At 36.3% G+C, this 17356-nt stretch overlaps 1 protein-coding gene across 1 annotated transcript in view; it reads right to left on the bottom strand.

The window, feature by feature from the left end:
* LOC139122724 (BLOC-2 complex member HPS5-like) overlaps positions 1-17246 on the bottom strand; it is a 39587-nt gene extending 22341 nt beyond the window's left edge. The window contains exons 1-10 of the mRNA XM_070688384.1: positions 16748-17246; positions 15008-15914; positions 12298-12507; positions 10362-11041; positions 9972-10086; positions 9459-9614; positions 7371-7493; positions 3150-3263; positions 2064-2179; positions 1515-1824 (exon numbers count right to left, since the gene is read on the bottom strand). Coding sequence (XP_070544485.1) covers positions 1515-1824; positions 2064-2179; positions 3150-3263; positions 7371-7493; positions 9459-9614; positions 9972-10086; positions 10362-11041; positions 12298-12507; positions 15008-15914; positions 16748-17246 — 3230 coding nt within the window. The remainder of the gene's footprint in view (positions 1-1514; positions 1825-2063; positions 2180-3149; positions 3264-7370; positions 7494-9458; positions 9615-9971; positions 10087-10361; positions 11042-12297; positions 12508-15007; positions 15915-16747) is intronic.
* Between the last annotated feature and the right edge of the window lie 110 nt (positions 17247-17356).

Genomic DNA, 17356 nt, shown 5'->3' with positions numbered 1-17356 from the left:
AAGAAAATATCATCTGGGTTGTAACTGTCATCGTTGCACTAATTGGTCTTCTGTGTCACTGTACAAAGCAAAGTTACTCTCACTGTTATCTTACATAAAAAGAGACTATTATTTGTGACAGTGGCCAACCCCAACTGTCAATTAAAGTGACATTCAGAATGTAGCAGGACATAATTGAGCAAGTCGTAGTACTACTCAGTAATTGGCAGCTCCGTGGGGAATCACCCTTGACAAGGTTAGTGAAATTAAGTTCTACAAATGTTAGAGAGAATATAAGTATACTGTACGCAGAACTTGTTCTATCAGACCACAAAATAACCTTATTGACTATGTTATGATGACCAATTAGCTGCAGCTACACTTATTTTACACTCTTTATTTCTGTAAATGATCAATGAACATGACCTTGAGATGTATCAGTGTTTCCGCAGGTCTGGGATCGCATCACATTAAAAGTTGACAGGCATTGTGAATGTGATACATGTAGTATAATTTTGATATTGTTGAATATGCAAATTAGCTCAAAAAGGCCATTTTTGGTAAAAAATCTTCTTCTTCATAACTGCTGGTCAGACAGCTTTGATACTTGGTATAAAGGTCCCTAGGGATGCCCTTACTTAGATTTGTTCAAAGTGTGATGAAATATGCAAGTTTGTATTTTTAAGGCAATTATCGCCATTTTTGGTCAAATACTTATTTAATGAAAACCCCTTGTCTGACAGCTTTGATATTTGGTATACAGGTTCATAGGGATGATCAAAATGTGATATATCCAACATATGATGAAATCTACAATTTGTATTTTTGGGGCAATTTTTGGTCAAAAAATTTGTTTCTCAAAAAGTACTAGTCTGATAGCTTTTACATTTGGTGTACAGGTACCTACAGATGAACTTAACTTGATATATCAAAATTATGATGAAATCTGCAATTTTGTATTTTGGGGCAATTTTTGCCATTTCTGGTCAAAAAATTTGTCTCTCAAACACTGCTCATCTGATGGCTTTGATAGTTAGTACACAGGTTTGTACGGGTTATCTTATTTATGATGCAGTGAAATAATGATGAAATCTGCAATTTTGTATTTTTAGGGCAATTTTTGCCATTTTTATAGGCATAGATGGCAGTTTTCTATGCTGGCTACTGATGAATGTCTGTGTTTATAGGGGGCTCTGTAAGAATGAGCCATACTGAAACAATTCTTCTGCCATAAGAATACACTGTATTGCAAAAGAATCTCTGCACTCACTATATCTGGTATTATGCTATGTACGTCTTCTGTACCATCTATATTACATGTAGCTTCAGGGACATTGGCCCTATGTTTTATATCATGACCAGTCATTTTGCAAACTTTTAAAATCATGTGTGACATAAATTTTCCAAGATTTTCCAGGACTCAATTTCATTTTTAAGGACTTTCAACGAGGCTTAAAAATTCAACGATTTCCAAGAGCATCTAGATAACCCTGTGTGCTTTATTAGCAGTAAATGAGAGAAGTAAGAAATATTACCTCTGGTGGCGCTGTATAACTGATGACAAAATACATGCATTGTAGAATTCACCAGGCAAGGCATTGTGGGGAATGTCAACTGACTGCAGCAATTCGAGTGCTGTGCTTGCATTTGTTGACTTCAATAGCAACTCAGCTAGGGAGCCCCATGCTAATGTTGGCGGAGATGGAGGGTCACAAACGTACGGCTCCACTGTTTTTCTGCATTGCAAGCAATAGTAAGTCCATGTCTTGTCGACTTTGCATTGGTAGAATTGGTTGAACAACTTAAGCAGCAACATCCAACCATCAATTGTGAAGTTCACTTTGGCTGTAAGAATAGAACAATGACGCTACAACTTACAAGATGTTGCACTCAAGTAAAGTGCGACAGTCTGAAACAGCAAGCTTTGGAAACTTAGATGAGAAGATCTGAAAATAGTTGTAAAGATGATTAATATTATATGATAAATCGTTAAATTCAATAGCTTTGATACTTCCCTTAGTAACCTTTGACCTCCACTTATGCATCATGGGATAGCATACACAGTGCTCATTGGAACTACTTACCTGGATCCCGTATGGCATTTTCAAGCAGATCAATGTCTGCCATTTGCACCAAGTATTCTAACCAGGTCGTCTTTGGCAACACGTGGCAACCAAGAGTCACGTATCCATCCCAATACCTGGAATCAAATTGACAAACAGAGTTTGTGAGTGTCTTAATACAATTTTGTTCCAAGTTTAGGAATGTAATTTTACATTATGAGAAACCAAGAAAATCCAACACACAATATGATACAGTAACAGTGTTTCATGCTGGCATTATAATGTAATTTTCTTGAGTTAGAATCCCAAGAGGCTTAGAATCCCAAGATGCTTGACAATAAGCTATGACAAAGCAAGGAAAAAATTCTGTAACTGAAATGGAATTCACTTTGTAATCATTGACAACCACCATGATATTAGTTATTCCAAAGACCATTGTTCTGCCAGTTTTGCAGGCAGCACAGGTTTCCACCATTATGGTCCAAATACATGCAGATCATACATTTTAATCATTTTTGCTGTTAATTTCTTGCAGGTCAAAGGTCAGGTAATGATATACAAAGATGTATCAAAAATTCTCTTAAGGTAATACACGCCTCGATACTGGAAGACTTAAACTTTTGTTCAACCTTTCCTCAATGAACTTTCAACAATTCTCCTACCAAATCAAGAATAAACATCAGGGCTCACCGAGCAAAATAAGGTTCTAGAGATACAGATTACCTAGCATTTACCGTATTTGAAAATAAAAAGCCACCATCCCTGGGTTCAAAAAGTCTAAATATGAGATGGCGAAAATTGTATCGACCAAAAAGCTTCAAAACGAGCCCGCACAAGTGGTAGATCAGAAAAGTGTTGCAAAACTTTTAGAGTCCAAAAGTCTACCCTTGAGGTGCATTCTACCTTAAAACAAAATATAACCAGAGCAGACAACTAGATTGAGCCTATACACAATAATTGATGTGGATTATTTCAGAATAGGTACATGTTTTTGCACAGTCCAGCTCCGATTAAATATTTGTAAGAGTCATAATGATACAATAAAGGCTGCTCCTACTACCGAAGCCAGTGTCAGACTGACTGACACAAAATTGATTCAATACGTACCTGAACTTTTCAAATGTCGATAAAAGCTTCTCCTTGTGTTCAGGGGTTGATGTAGAGGTAATTATGGCATCTATGATCTCTGTGTTTATCCATGTGAACTTGTATGATCCCGGTCTAAAAAGGGCAATGATCATAATTGAACAGCAGAAAATTAAGCCATGGTGTATAGGAGATTTACACATGATCAAAATATACACAAGCATTGAAAAATTTCCTGTATAATTGTAAAACTTGATTATTTTATGTAAAATCCCCGATGAAATTTCAGTTACTTCTTCATCCAAATGACTTAAATTACATGTACTTTGGAGTGGCATCTCAAATTGGATAATCACTTATTCTAGTCAAAACACTGCAAGAAAATAGCGCCAATGGCACTTGATCACAACTGGCACATTGTGAAACTACTCTATCTCTGGGTACACCTGTACATGAAATACTGAATGGGTAGGTGCTGCGGGTTTGGAGTTTGTCAGTAAATGCACACAGAAAACAAAGTCCCGAAGTAGCGAATTCCAGCCATTTTCAAACCACACTGTTTGTCAGTGGGGTAAGCAATATTCGCAAAAATCACATTTCCAGGCTAATAGACTATGTTTTACAAAATCACACGTCCTTATTACAAAATAAAACGATCTTTGTCTTTAAATCAATGCGCCAGTAAACAGGTCCAGCAGCTAGTTATGTCATCAAGTCTGTAATGTTACGGGTAATAACAAATGTGAGAAATCTAAAACATTAAATATGTTGTTTTTTATCAATTTTATTACCAAAAGCGCATGAAAATCTCTGATACTTTGAATCAGCCATCCTGCATATTTGTAACATTCATCAAAACCTCATTTCTGTTCCACAACTCATTAAATAGTCCACAATGCAGGATTGGTGTACATTCCAAAACTACATATATGAAAGACCCCTAAAATCAATTAGTTAAAGGGGGGTTAGAAATTTCCCAAAACTATCTAACCGCTGCTCCGTTTGGCTCCATTTTTCGAATCGGAACCTTGGAATTAGTCTGAATATCTCTACCAAATATCAATGCAGTCTGTTCAGTGGTTTTTGACTTTTTGTCATGTCGTTTACGGAAAATGGACACTGTCCACCACCGGTTGAAGCTAACCCTATATCACAACTTCCAGATGTGATAATGACCTATGGTCATTATGTTAAAAAATACCGCCAATGGCGCTTGGACATAATGACCTACTAGTATTATCGGCATTTATCAACAACCACACTCACTGTGAATTAGAAAGACCACGAAGTCAATGAGCAACATATAGCTGAAAGACTATTTTTCACATTGCGATTTTAAGCTCATTTTTATGAGACAAGCGACCTAGCGGCCGATATAGCTCCGCTGTGTTTATGAAGAGAATAACTATTTTTGACACATGTTGATGAAGAAGGAGGAAATCTTTGATAGCTCAATGCAGTGGCCAGAAAAAAGTGGCTAAAATAAGCTGCAAAAATACACATTGAAGATTTCATCATACTTTGAATATATCACATCGGATCATCCCTAGGAACATGTCAACCAAAGCTATCTGATGAGTAGTGTTTTGAGAATAAAATTTTCTGACCAAAAATGGCAACAATTGCCCCCCAAAATAAAAATTGCAGATTTCATCATAATTTCAAAGATCAAATTTAGTTCATCTATAGAAACCTGTATACCAAATTTCAAAGCTGTTAGACCAGTACTTTTTGAGAAACACATATTTTGACCAAAAATGGGAAAAACTGCCTCAAAATTCAAAATTGCAGATTTCATCATTATTTCAATAAATATCATTTAGTTCATCTATGGAAACCTGTATACCAAATTTCAAAGCTATCAGATGAGCAGTTTTTGAAATACACATTTTTTTGACCTAAAATTGCAAAAATTGCCCCCAAAATACAAAACAACAGATTTCAGGAGAAATTAAATATATATTACTTAGCTCATCTGTAGGAACCTGTATATCAAATTTCAAAGCTATCAGACCAGTACTTTTTGAGAAACACGTTTTTTGACCAACAATGGCAAAAATTGCCCCAAAATTACAAAATTGCAGATTTCATCATAATTCAATACATATCATTAAGGTGATCTGTAGGAACCTGTATACTAAATTGCAAAGCTATCAGATGAGTACTTATGGAAATACACATTTTTGACCAAAAATGGCAAAAATTGCCCCAAAAATACAAAATTACAGATTTCATCATAATTTCAATACATATCATTAAGGTGATCTGTAGGAACCTGTATACTAAATTGCAAAGCTATCAGATGAGTAGTTTTGGAAATACACATTTTTTGACCAAAATTTGCAAAAATTGCCCCAAAAATACAAAATTACAGATTTCATCAGAAATTCAATATATATTACTTAGTGCATCTATAGAAACCTGTATACCAAATTTCAAAACTATCAGACCAGTACGTTTTGAGAAATACATTTTTGACCAAAAATGGTAAAAATTGCCTTAAAAATGCAAATTTGCATATTTCTTCACAATTTGAAAAAATCTGAAATAGATCATCCCTAGGGACATATGTACCAAATTTCAAGGCTATCTGACTGGTAGTTTTGAAGAAGAAGATTTTTAAAGATTTTTTTACCAAAAATGACAAAAGTGCCTTAAAAATACAAATATGCAAATTTCACCACGATTTGAACAAATCTGACTGAAGTCACCCTAAGTAAACTGCATATTAAATTTCAAATAAATCATACAAGCGGTTTCAGAGAAGAAGATTTTTTTGCCAAAAACACCAAAAAATGCCCCAAAAATACAAATATGCAATTTCACCACGATTTGAACAAACTTAAGTGACGTCACCCCAAGTGAACTGCATATAAAATTTCAAAGCAATTGGACTTGCGGTTTCAGAGGAGAAGGCAATTGTTGACGGACGACGACGACGACGACGGACGACGACGACGGACGACGACGGACGACGACGGAAAATCAACCTATTTGATAAGCTCCGCGTCGCTGACAGCGGAGCTAAAAGAGACATGTATATGTATATGGAGAAAAAGCAGAAGACATATTAATTTTGTAAATTGTTTGTTAAGTGACAATCATATATGCATCTCTTGAAATTTTGTGGTTATAGGTATAACAGTAGTGTAAGAATAATGAGGTATGAATAAGTTAGTAAAGCTAAGTTGACAGTAATTAAGATTACAAATTATACACTAAGCTGGGGAAATCTGATTGAAATAAATGTTGAAAAGTAGCAAAGTCATGGTCATCTTTTGTCTAATACCTTGTGTAAGTTCATGAACTTTACATAAATCTTGCTATAGATTTGTTGCTAATGGGCAATAACTGTGTTTCAGATCATTTGAGAGCAATCTATCCATGACAGGTTTACTAGTAAATTGTAATATACTTCTATTTAAAGGAGAGAAACTTCTCAAATATTTTTTTTCCCTGTAATTTGCTGTGAGAACACATGGACAGATGCTCAGGACTGTATTATATATGCTGGTGCTACCTTGATAACTAACCTACAACTTGTAACGTCATTGTCTAACCTGTTCACCCCAATTTCCTGTAGACAGGTCCACACTCTCCATTGATAACAATGGGTTTGGGCCATACCATTGTAGTGAAAGACTGTAACATGTGAGGTTGTGGATACTTAATCTCTGGAATGTCAAAGTCTGTATATTGACTCAAGGATGTTTACTTAACAAATGCCTAGGGTCATCTCAAAAGTGAGAATCTAAACTATGAAATATGTTTTTTTTAATGCTTTTGATGCCCAAAAGACCATAGAAATCTCTTATACTTCGAATCAGCCATTCTGCATATTTCTAACATTCATCAAAACCTCATTTCTGTTCAACAACTCATAAAACAGTCCACAATGCAGGATTGGTGTACATTCCAAAACTACATATATGAAAGACCCCTAAAATCAATTAGATAAAAAGGGGGGTTAGAAATTTCCCAAAACTATCTAACCGGCGCTCCGTTTGGCTCCATTTTTCCGAATTGGAACCTTGGAACCAGTCTATGTATCGGTATCAAATATCAACGCAGTCTGTTCAGCAGTTTTTGACTTTTTGTCGTTTACGGAAATGGACGACATCAAACACCGGTTGAAACCACCTCTATATCACAACTTCCAGTTGTGATAATAAAAAATCACATTGAAATATTTCATAGACATTAAATCATGACAAAGGTGGTATACTTCATATTTCACATTACCTTGGCATGCCACATTGACAGGCTAACTTTGTAGGATCTTCAGGTGCATCCTGGGATAGAAGACAATCCACTAGGTGACCTTTCACCCAGGAGTCACTACACAGACCAGCAATAACAGTTTCCCTATTTTGGAAAGTAAAGTAATTTAGCTATTTGTTTTTGAGACAAGCTTAGTGCAAAGGCTTTTTAAAGTTCCTTTCAGTTAAAGATGTAGGAATATTTTACATAAAAATCTAAAGAATTTTGAGAAACCTACATTGTACCAGTGCATACAAAGTAATGGTTAGCAGTAAGTTTTATAATGCTTTTCATAGAGTATATTTTATGCTTCATGGCGACATATGAATTCAAAATTCAATGTTTTCAACAGAAATGCTCCTCTACTTGATAATCCTTTCTCTAATATTTACAGTGGACTTAAAAGAATTGCCAAAACATAAATAACTGCTCATTATCTGAATGTAAGAATAAAATTGTATCAAGGAGAGGGACTACAATAACAAACCAAAATTTTTGATAAACTCTTGTAATTTTATATATAACATAATGATTATTGAATCACAACCTTGTTTTTTTCTCTTATCAGGGCATCAAACCCCCTGTAACCTCCACAAATGTAATAATCTCCACAAATGTAATATCAACCACAATTGTAATAAAATGCACCCATAAATGTAATATCGCCCATAAATGTAACAAAAATCAACCATAAATGTAATAAAAACACCAACCACAAATGTAATAAATGGTAACCATAAATGTAATAAAAAAATCACCCATAAATGTAATACTTGTCAACCATAAATGTAATAAATCTATTTTGTCGTCGCAATTGAGAAATTAGCCCTTAAATATTGATCTATGTAATAAGGAAAGCAACTCCACACATTATTCATTTCTTACTTGTTTGTGTTTAGTGTGTTTTGCATATTTGAAAGTGTATTTTACGTTTCCCTGTTTTGTGTACAGAACTGATTGGCCATGGCTAGGCACAGCTGTAGTCTGAACGTCAGTGCAGTCTCTACTCCAGAGTGGGGAAGACTGTATAACACTACGATCCTTTAACGCCGTTTTTTCGAAAATTGCCGTACTTTCTTAATCAATCGCCTCAAATTCGTCTTCAGTGGATAAATTGTGTGGAATAATCGATAGATTGTCTGTATTCCTATGTTGTCCCACTTGAAGTTTGTTCCTTCACTAGGGATGCCAGCATGTCTAATTTTGTTCTACTGTGTTCAAGGTTGTGTTCGTATTGTTTTTTACTAGATTGAAATATATGTTCTCGTCAACATGTTTTGTGTCGTAAGTTTCTGTGATAAGGTTTTATATTTCTCTGTTATTTGTTCTGAGTCATCTGTCATAAACTTTGTGTGGTATCACTGGTGATGAGTTATTTTGACGCTTCCTTATTATGTAATTATCAGTGTCTAGAACTGCTGTTCCACTTCCATTATCTAACGGTTTGATCAGTACCTCGCCGTTTTCTGATAGCGTTCTCAAAGTATTCTATTCTGTGTTTCGGAAAGGAAACCTAGTTTCAGGAAAGTATGCAATAACATTACACTAGTCTTATTAAAGTTATTATTTACTCAGGGCATTGATAAACAAATGATCACATATGCAAGTTCAAGTTTATTACATTTATGGTTGAGTTTTATTACATTTATGGTTAAGTTGTTTATTACATTTGTGGTTGCGGGTTGTTACATTAATGGTTGACTATTTTATTACATTTGTGGTTGATTTTATTACAATTGTGGTTGATATTACATTTGTGGAGATTATTACATTTGTGGAGGTTACACCCCCAAGGTTTTACTGGGCATTGAACATATTTAGTTTGCTACAAGCAGTTAACCCTTTGAGCGCCATAGTCGATTTTTGTCACCTTTACAGAATATTACCTCAGTCAAATTTTCTCAGATTTTTGCCAAAATTTTGATAAAGAAGCGTAGCCATGGAAATGTGATTTCAATTTGGTCAAAAATTATCAAAATTATTACAGAAAAATTCATAAAATTTAATAAAATGTTGCACTAAAGTTTTGGTGGGAAAAATTGCAGCTCTCAAAGGGTTAATGTTTCTTACCTTTTCCTTGATTCTAACAACTGTTTTACATATGACATGAACAATGGCCGACAGTCATCTCCTTGACTACAAAGAATTGAGACTTCCCATGGTGCAATTGTTGGGTACTGGTCTACACAGAACTTCACAGCAAGATCAGGGTCTGTCTTGTACAGTCTGAAATGACACAAAGACCATCAACTCAAAAACATGGTTTTGATATGAAAGCTTCGCTTCTAACATAATATCTGATATCGTTCTTTCAACACCTTTATAAGCATGATTCATTGTAATATTTTTTATGGAATACATGACAAACTTAATTCTAAAGAATGACACACAAGTAAACATATGCCACTTGAAAATGGTGATGCATGATGTTTTGTAGTTCATCGAGTTGTGAGGACAACATGTGTAGAGTAGTTCACAACATGATCCATGAACAGATAATTTCAAACAGCGCCCTCTACATAGAGCAACACGTAAACACTGCTCACTGCATGCATACACACACATGACAAGCAAAGTGCCTACCTGTTCATGTGACTGCACAGATGTAAGAATGGGATTTCAGTACCAAGATGTGTCTTTACTTTGTTAAAATCTGTCTCTCCAATCCAACTTGGCTGTTCCATGCTTTCAGCAATCTCTGCACAAAGAAGTGGCATGATAAACCAGGATATTTTTACTTCTTTCAAAAGCGCAGTGGGATAATACACAAACAGAAGATCGGGGCTGAGAGTGGTAATGGGAATACATCTTTTGAAAGACCATGATAATTACCATGTTTGATGTTTGCTGAAAGAAACGTGGCTGATAATTAGGAGAATGAAAAGGATCTCTAATTTCCCATATGCTTTTTTTGGCTCCTGTAACTGTCAAACAAGAGAGTAAAAAGATTACTGGTGCACAAATAAGACTGACCTTGTGCTTTGGTGACAACTGTCAACCATGTTTGATGTCTGGGGCCTTTCCAGAAGCTCAAAATTTTGCGAACTCTTTCAAGATCGAGCCAGTAGCTATATTTGTGGACAAAAGAAGCTGTAATACCATCCCTGGCTAGATATTGATTGCTATCATGAAATGCAACATCAGCCTCTGTCATCTCACTGAAAGCTGATGCTTCCAGCAAAATATCTGTTCCTGCTGACGTGATATTGCTCAAACTCAAGTCCTGTAAGTATCCAGTTTCCATGGTAACCTGAGGTGGAGTTGATGAAGAGACACAAGTCTCAAGTAGACTTGTGCTGCCGTTGTCTTCCATCTGATAACCTGTGTTCTCATCAGCACTACTCGTTGGTGTAGTTATGGCAACATCTTCATCATCCTCGTCAGCCCCTTTCATCACTTTTTCCCCAACCTCCTGTGATGCCGCGAAGACTTCCAAATCAACACACATGGTGGCTAGGAACTGGATATCGGCTTTGCACCGAGGTTGTACTTTGTAGAGTTCATTTGTGAGTTCACTGCACTCCGTTTCCGGCAAACTTTTCCTACAGTGGTCAATCTCCTGCTGTACATCATCTAAGTACCTCAACCATTTGGCAAGGATCACTTTGATTTTATACACATCCATCAAAATTGGGATCTCTGCTAAGTCCTGTCTAGATTTCATAGATAAGAAAAGGTGACTCAATAATTTGCATGAACAAACTTTCCACATCCCACCAGTGTTGCAGCCAGGAATTTTAAACCAGGGGACACTGTGTCCCACTACTGTTTATTTTTGGGAACAGTTTGCATATTTTTGGGACAACATGCATCAGTTGTCTATCAAATTTTGTATTGTTTTAAATCAAATTATTTTCACAGAACAAAATTCAAGCTACCGGAATGGATGACGTCACTATGCTTAAATTTTACGCAATTGTAGTAGTATACTACATGTATATCTGCTGACAATCAGAGCTCAGTCGGACTACAAGAAAGTTATGATATGAAGTGCAATATTTTAATTACTTTTAACCATAGATCTGAATGTATGTAAGTATAAGCCTGAAAATAATCATGCAAAACAAACGTTATTGTTAGTAACAGATATCACGTGCAGACTACACCGAACATAGTCTACTCATGAGTGCATCCGAGGTGACCGCAGTACGCGAGAATGAAGAAAACACGTTCCGTTTTGGGGACATTGTCGCAAGTGCGCGTCCTGGCTGCAACACTCTCCCACATCTTCACTGACACATTTCCAAAATAAAGAAACTTAGTTTTTTTTAACAAATTTTCAGTAATAATTACATGTATGTTACAAATGGCATAAACGTGGGAGCAGTTTTACTATTTTTTGAACACTAGTTCTGTGAATCCTGAATTTTTGTCAAAATGCTAGATGGTGAGGCCTGATAGGTCTAAGCCAAAGTAGTGTTTATTTGGAACTTTTAAGATAGAGTGCACCCTGGGGACAAATTTAAAGGTACTTTTCTGGTCTAACACTTGTGGGCTTTGGTGAAAATCAGAAATTTTGTTTCCCCCATAGAGATCACACAAGAATAGTAGCCATTTTGAATTTCAAACAAAAGTAAACATCCGATAATTTGTTTCTCCAGCACCAAAATGGTGACGCCCAATTTTTATTCTTGATTTTGAAAGAGAATGGTTGAAGGTTTGCTTGAGGAAAGTTTGATCAAAAGTTCATGTCTTTTATTTTTGAGACGTGAACTACCATGAACTTTTCAAATTCCATCCTGCCACTGATAAGTTTTCTTTGCTGAGGTCAAACTTCTATGGCGGGCTATGGCGGGAAAAGGGAACAAATGAGAACAATTCTAGTCAGGAATTAAGTTGCTATCATACACCAAGTCTGCACTTATCAGCACAGCCATTACAAGCAAACAATTATACATTGTTGTCATACCTGGCTATCTGTGTGGCTTCTATAAGAGCACTGTAATTAATCAATGTGCTTTCTTCTGAGGGGGTATCTTCAGACGCCCTGGAGACTTCACTTGACATCTCTCCTTGGTGACTGTCTTTTGGTCTGACACCAATCAACTCTGGGGTCTTATTTGTTAAAATGCCACTGTTTTGTAAGAAGGCCTTGGTCTTGGAAAGTTTAGATGATATACTGGAATGTAACACATAGGTCAAAATCGATTCATTTTTCTGCATTATATTACAGTACATGTTATATCTTTATAAAAGTTCATTGGTATTTCATCATGGCAATCAAGGATTGTGCACTTATCATATACATTTTGTTGTGTCAGCGCAAAGTGGTGGTTACTGACAAAAATGTCTTAGAGTAACATATGTTTGACGAGGTAAAATTCAAACAAAGTAAAACCTCTATATAGGTAGGGAGGCCAACTGAAATTTTGAAATGTTCAATCTGCATTTTAATTAATGTAGTTTTTTAGATTTCAATGAGAGAAGCTAAACATTTTTTTAATTTTCGAAATTGGATGAACGGTTACAATTTTATAGCTTTTTAAAACATTCACTTTTACTCTTTCTGTAGAAAGACAATACATATAATAACAGTGGGAACAATGGGACAAAAATGAAGGAGTTTTAGCTGAAATTTACAGTAAATTTGCTGTAACTTTGTTAATAAAACATCTTTTTGTACCAAATTTGGCATGGAGATAGATTTCAATGGCACACACAAATGTATCCTAAAATTACGCGATTACGATGGTAGCCATATTGGATTTATCCATGGCAACGGATGAACGACACTTAACGAGAAATGACAAAATGAAAATATTAAGCTCAAATGGCATAAGTGATATACCAAATTGAAGGTCTTTTTGAGCTGATGACACTTTTGAATAGCTCTACTGCATTAAAACTACCTACAAAAAGTATTTTATCCAAATAAAGGCTTTCAAAACATCACAACTGGGGCCATGTGGAGTTTTGACATTATTTGGTAAAGGCTTCTTCAATTTTATCAGTGTCTGAACAATTTGAAACTTAGAATTTAATTTAAGGATTATTGGTTAAAACTATGTTCCAAAATTATTGATCATCTTTAAAATTCAGGAGTAAATTGAATGAGAAGTCGATGTTTGGAGGTGCTAAAAATTGCATACTTGTCATGGTAAAGTTATCAGCAACTAAGATGGTCTCATCATACCACCTGTCAGACATGCAAATTTCCTTTGTTACAAACATTTAAAAAATCAATACCCTTTCTTTTGCCAACACAGATGCAACTTATTCCCTTAGTTTCCTTGAAAATATTGTGTATGGCTGTCAAAAATCTATGTCGACAAAATCACAAAATTGCTATCTCCTCTGCGCAAAAGGGATTGATCTTCTCATTATTCACAGTGAGAAATTAGAGAATTATGATTATCAAAACTATGGTCCCAGAATTCTGATATATGGACCGAGCTGTTCTGTGTACAGAAGAAATTTGCTCCAGTTTAATGAGTGATCTCCGTGTGTACGGATCATGGAGAATTGTGGGTAGCCTCACTTACTGTGAAGCGTGGTCAATATCTCCGTCAATAAATACGTGAGCTGTTCAAAATTTCTCATTTTTCTAGCAAAAATTCAAAAGAAATAATGATAAACTGCGTACTAGAGGACGTTTCACTGAGAGTTGGTCGGGTTAGGTCTCGGAAAAATCGCTCTCAATTTTTTGTCTTGGATTTGGTCATATACACTGCCCTATGTTGGTGAAGAACCTTATATCGCGAGAAAGAGCGAGATCTGGGCTTTCAAAAATGAGTATTCGATGTAAGGGATGTTTTGATTGGCTCACCTTCAAAAATGCGTTTCAAAATCAGCGATGTAAATATTAGGTGCTGCCATGTTTCAGATCGCCGTTCCCGGTACCGTTTCTAGCTCAATTTTGCAGTTTATTCAAAAAGTAAGTAGTTCATATAAAGAAATAAAAAACATATGAGAGAATAGCTGCATTTTTAATTTTTAGCCTCATGTAATTTTTTCCACAATTTTCTTTCCCGTAATCAATGTTTTTCAATTTTGAACATGACTAAGTCACTGGTGATTGAGTGTCAATTCAGCACGTCCTGGGCGACCTGCTGGCCTCCCTAATATAGGAGCAGTTGTTAATATTTATCAAGACATGTTTCACATTCATATTAATTACAGCTACACGTATTATTACAAAATCAAGTTTTTCTGGGGAACCAGCAGAAAACAAAAATTTGCATGGTACGACTTTTATGCACTGACATGATGCTTTATTGATGAGTAATAATACAAATTGTCAGCAACAGTTCTGAGTTTTATGTGTTATCAGACAAAGCTGGTGTTTATGTCTGGCAGTGGAAAATGAATACAAAAAATGACACAATCACTAGCACTATGGATTGTTATTTACACATATCTATGTTCCGGGGACAACTGTTTACTTAAAATAAGAATGGAGAATGCTGTGTCACATGATGCAAACAGACCAATGAAAATGTTTTTCAATCAGAAATTTTCAGAAATCGATGTAACAATATTTCTGCTTGATCAAACAACACTGTGAACAAAAATCTTGATAAACCAAAATCCTAAGATGCAAGGTTTGTTGACAAGGTCAGGTTCACTTTGGTAAGCATACATGTAACACAGTACAAATTAAGCGGTTTCAACACACTTACCTTTCTTTGACCTCCGACAGTGACGGCATATGAATCTTTGGGGAACTGCTTGATTGTGGAGAGGAGCTCCCAGTGTGGTAAGGAACTCCCATGTATCTCACCATGGATATAGCCGATGTTAAGTGATGGGTTGGAGAGGAGCTTGGAGATGGGAGAGGGGATGATGGTTCAGAGGATGATGATGTCACTGTCTGGCCAGATGATGTGAGCTCTGAGGTGGCAGAGCCAATTTGAGAGACGCTTTGAGTTGGTGAGGATGATGAAAGAGATATGGAGTCTACTGGTGTCGAAGTTCTGCGTGAAGTTGGTGACCCTGTAGGAGATCCTTGCAATGACTTAGAGTCAACAGACACTGGCGACCTCCCAAGTGTTGGGGAACTTCCACCTACAGATGGTCGCCTAAATGACGAGAAGCTTCCAAAAGTAGAGGATCGTTTCAAAGATGGCGATCCTTCTGGAGTGGCAGGTCTTCTAAATGTTGGTGATGCTGTATCGATTGAGGATGATCTTTTCAATGACGGTGACATGTGCGGAGATCTGCTTCCAGTGGTCTCATCCTGTAACACAGATGGATGACTGCCTGACATTGGTAAGGACGATCGTCTATCTAGTGAAGTGGAGTCTGTCTGCCCTGAAAACGACTCATGGTCTACAGAAAGAAATGACCCAGGGCTGGATTTTCCTGTCGGACTGTCCCCTACTGTCAAAGATGCAGTACCATGGAAGTCAAATGCTGAAGTTGACGATGATGAAGATAGAGCACTGTATCTTGGAGACTGTGGTATACTTGTCAGTTGTGAGGGTAGCTCTTGCAGACTATCTATGGAACCAATGGATGGGCTTCGATGTCCAAGCAACGTTGAACTAGTTACGCCTACGTTATCAGACTCTCCTTGGGAAGATATAGCTGTGAAATGAAATAGATACTAGTGATTAATGTTGTAATAGTGTAGCTTACATATCGCTAGAATGTGTCAATAAATATGGTTTATACACAGGAACAATGTCATCAATTGGTCAAGAGATTAGCAATGCCGATAGTGTCATTAGAGTAGGAGAGAAGACAAAATGAGACACCATGAGAATAAACGTTATGAAGAACACAGCTGCTGTGGAATTGAAGATGTCTAAATTACTATCATTATTTTAACTATAATGGTCCAATTTCCAAATTCAGGCATTATTCATTACGAAAGGGCGGGCACCTTTAAAATAAACACAATCCTTTAAAGTAGTATGTGCATCAAAAGTGAAAGACTTAAACTTTTGCTGAAACTTTCCTCAAATAATCTTTCAACCATTCTCTTTCAAACTCAAGAATTAAATCGGGGGTCACCGTGCAAATTTTGGTACTAAAGAAACAAATAACCCAAGATTTACCGATATTTAGAATTCAAAATGGCCGCCATCCCTTGTTGACTCTTTGGAAAAAAATAAAATTTTCCAATTTTGAAAAACGAAGTGAAACTAAGTGAAAAGTTTTCTTACACTAACAACTTTAAAATGAACCCCTACAAGAGGTAGATCAGAAAAGAATTGAAAAAGTTTGATAGTCTGAATATGTGTCTCCGAGGCACTTTCCACCTTAAAACTGAATGAAAGCTTACACTGCATTTACAGGAGATCGCTATTTTCAAGTAACAGCTTTTTTCCTATTCAAAATTTTGTCACATTTTGGGAATTTTCTTTCATTTGATGAAAAAGTACACAACATATATAATGACACATGGCCACACACACCTGGCGATTGCACCTTCTTTTTTTTTCGTTTCTTTTTTTTACTGACTGTGGTGTTACCAGATGTAATTGCAGATGAAATTACTACACTGTCATCATTTGTCTTGGCATCTGGTCCTACGGCCGGACTTTCCTGGTTTTCTGGTCTATCAGGATTCTGTTCAGGCTCTGTGTCACTTTTCCTGCTCACATCGTCTTCAAGACAGCTGGCATCCTCCGCTGGAGGTTGGGCAGGCTTACCTTCCGTCTCTCCACCGTTTGACTCTACAGTCACATCAGTGTTTCCTAATGTGATTTCTGTCATAGAGCATTCTCCATCACTCAAAACAACTTTGTGTCCTAGTGTCGATGAAACTTTTTCAACGTTATCCAATGCATTGCTTTCATTGCTTTTTTCTTTCATTTCTGCTAAATCTGAGTCTGCACATACTTCACTCACTTCATCAGAACTTTGTGCACCTTTTCCATCCCTTTGAGAAGTCTTCTCTTGTTCTGAGTGCATTATGTTTGACTGCTCACTAGATTTTTCACTGCTAGAACATAACGATGAATCCTTGGGTGAAGTAATTGAGCCAGTGACTATGGTTGAAATATCAGCAATTGTGACTTCAG

This window comes from Ptychodera flava, chromosome 22, assembly GCF_041260155.1.
Source record: "Ptychodera flava strain L36383 chromosome 22, AS_Pfla_20210202, whole genome shotgun sequence".
Taxonomy (NCBI): Eukaryota; Metazoa; Hemichordata; class Enteropneusta; family Ptychoderidae; genus Ptychodera; species Ptychodera flava.
This window is presented reverse-complemented; position numbering and strand designations above follow the sequence as displayed.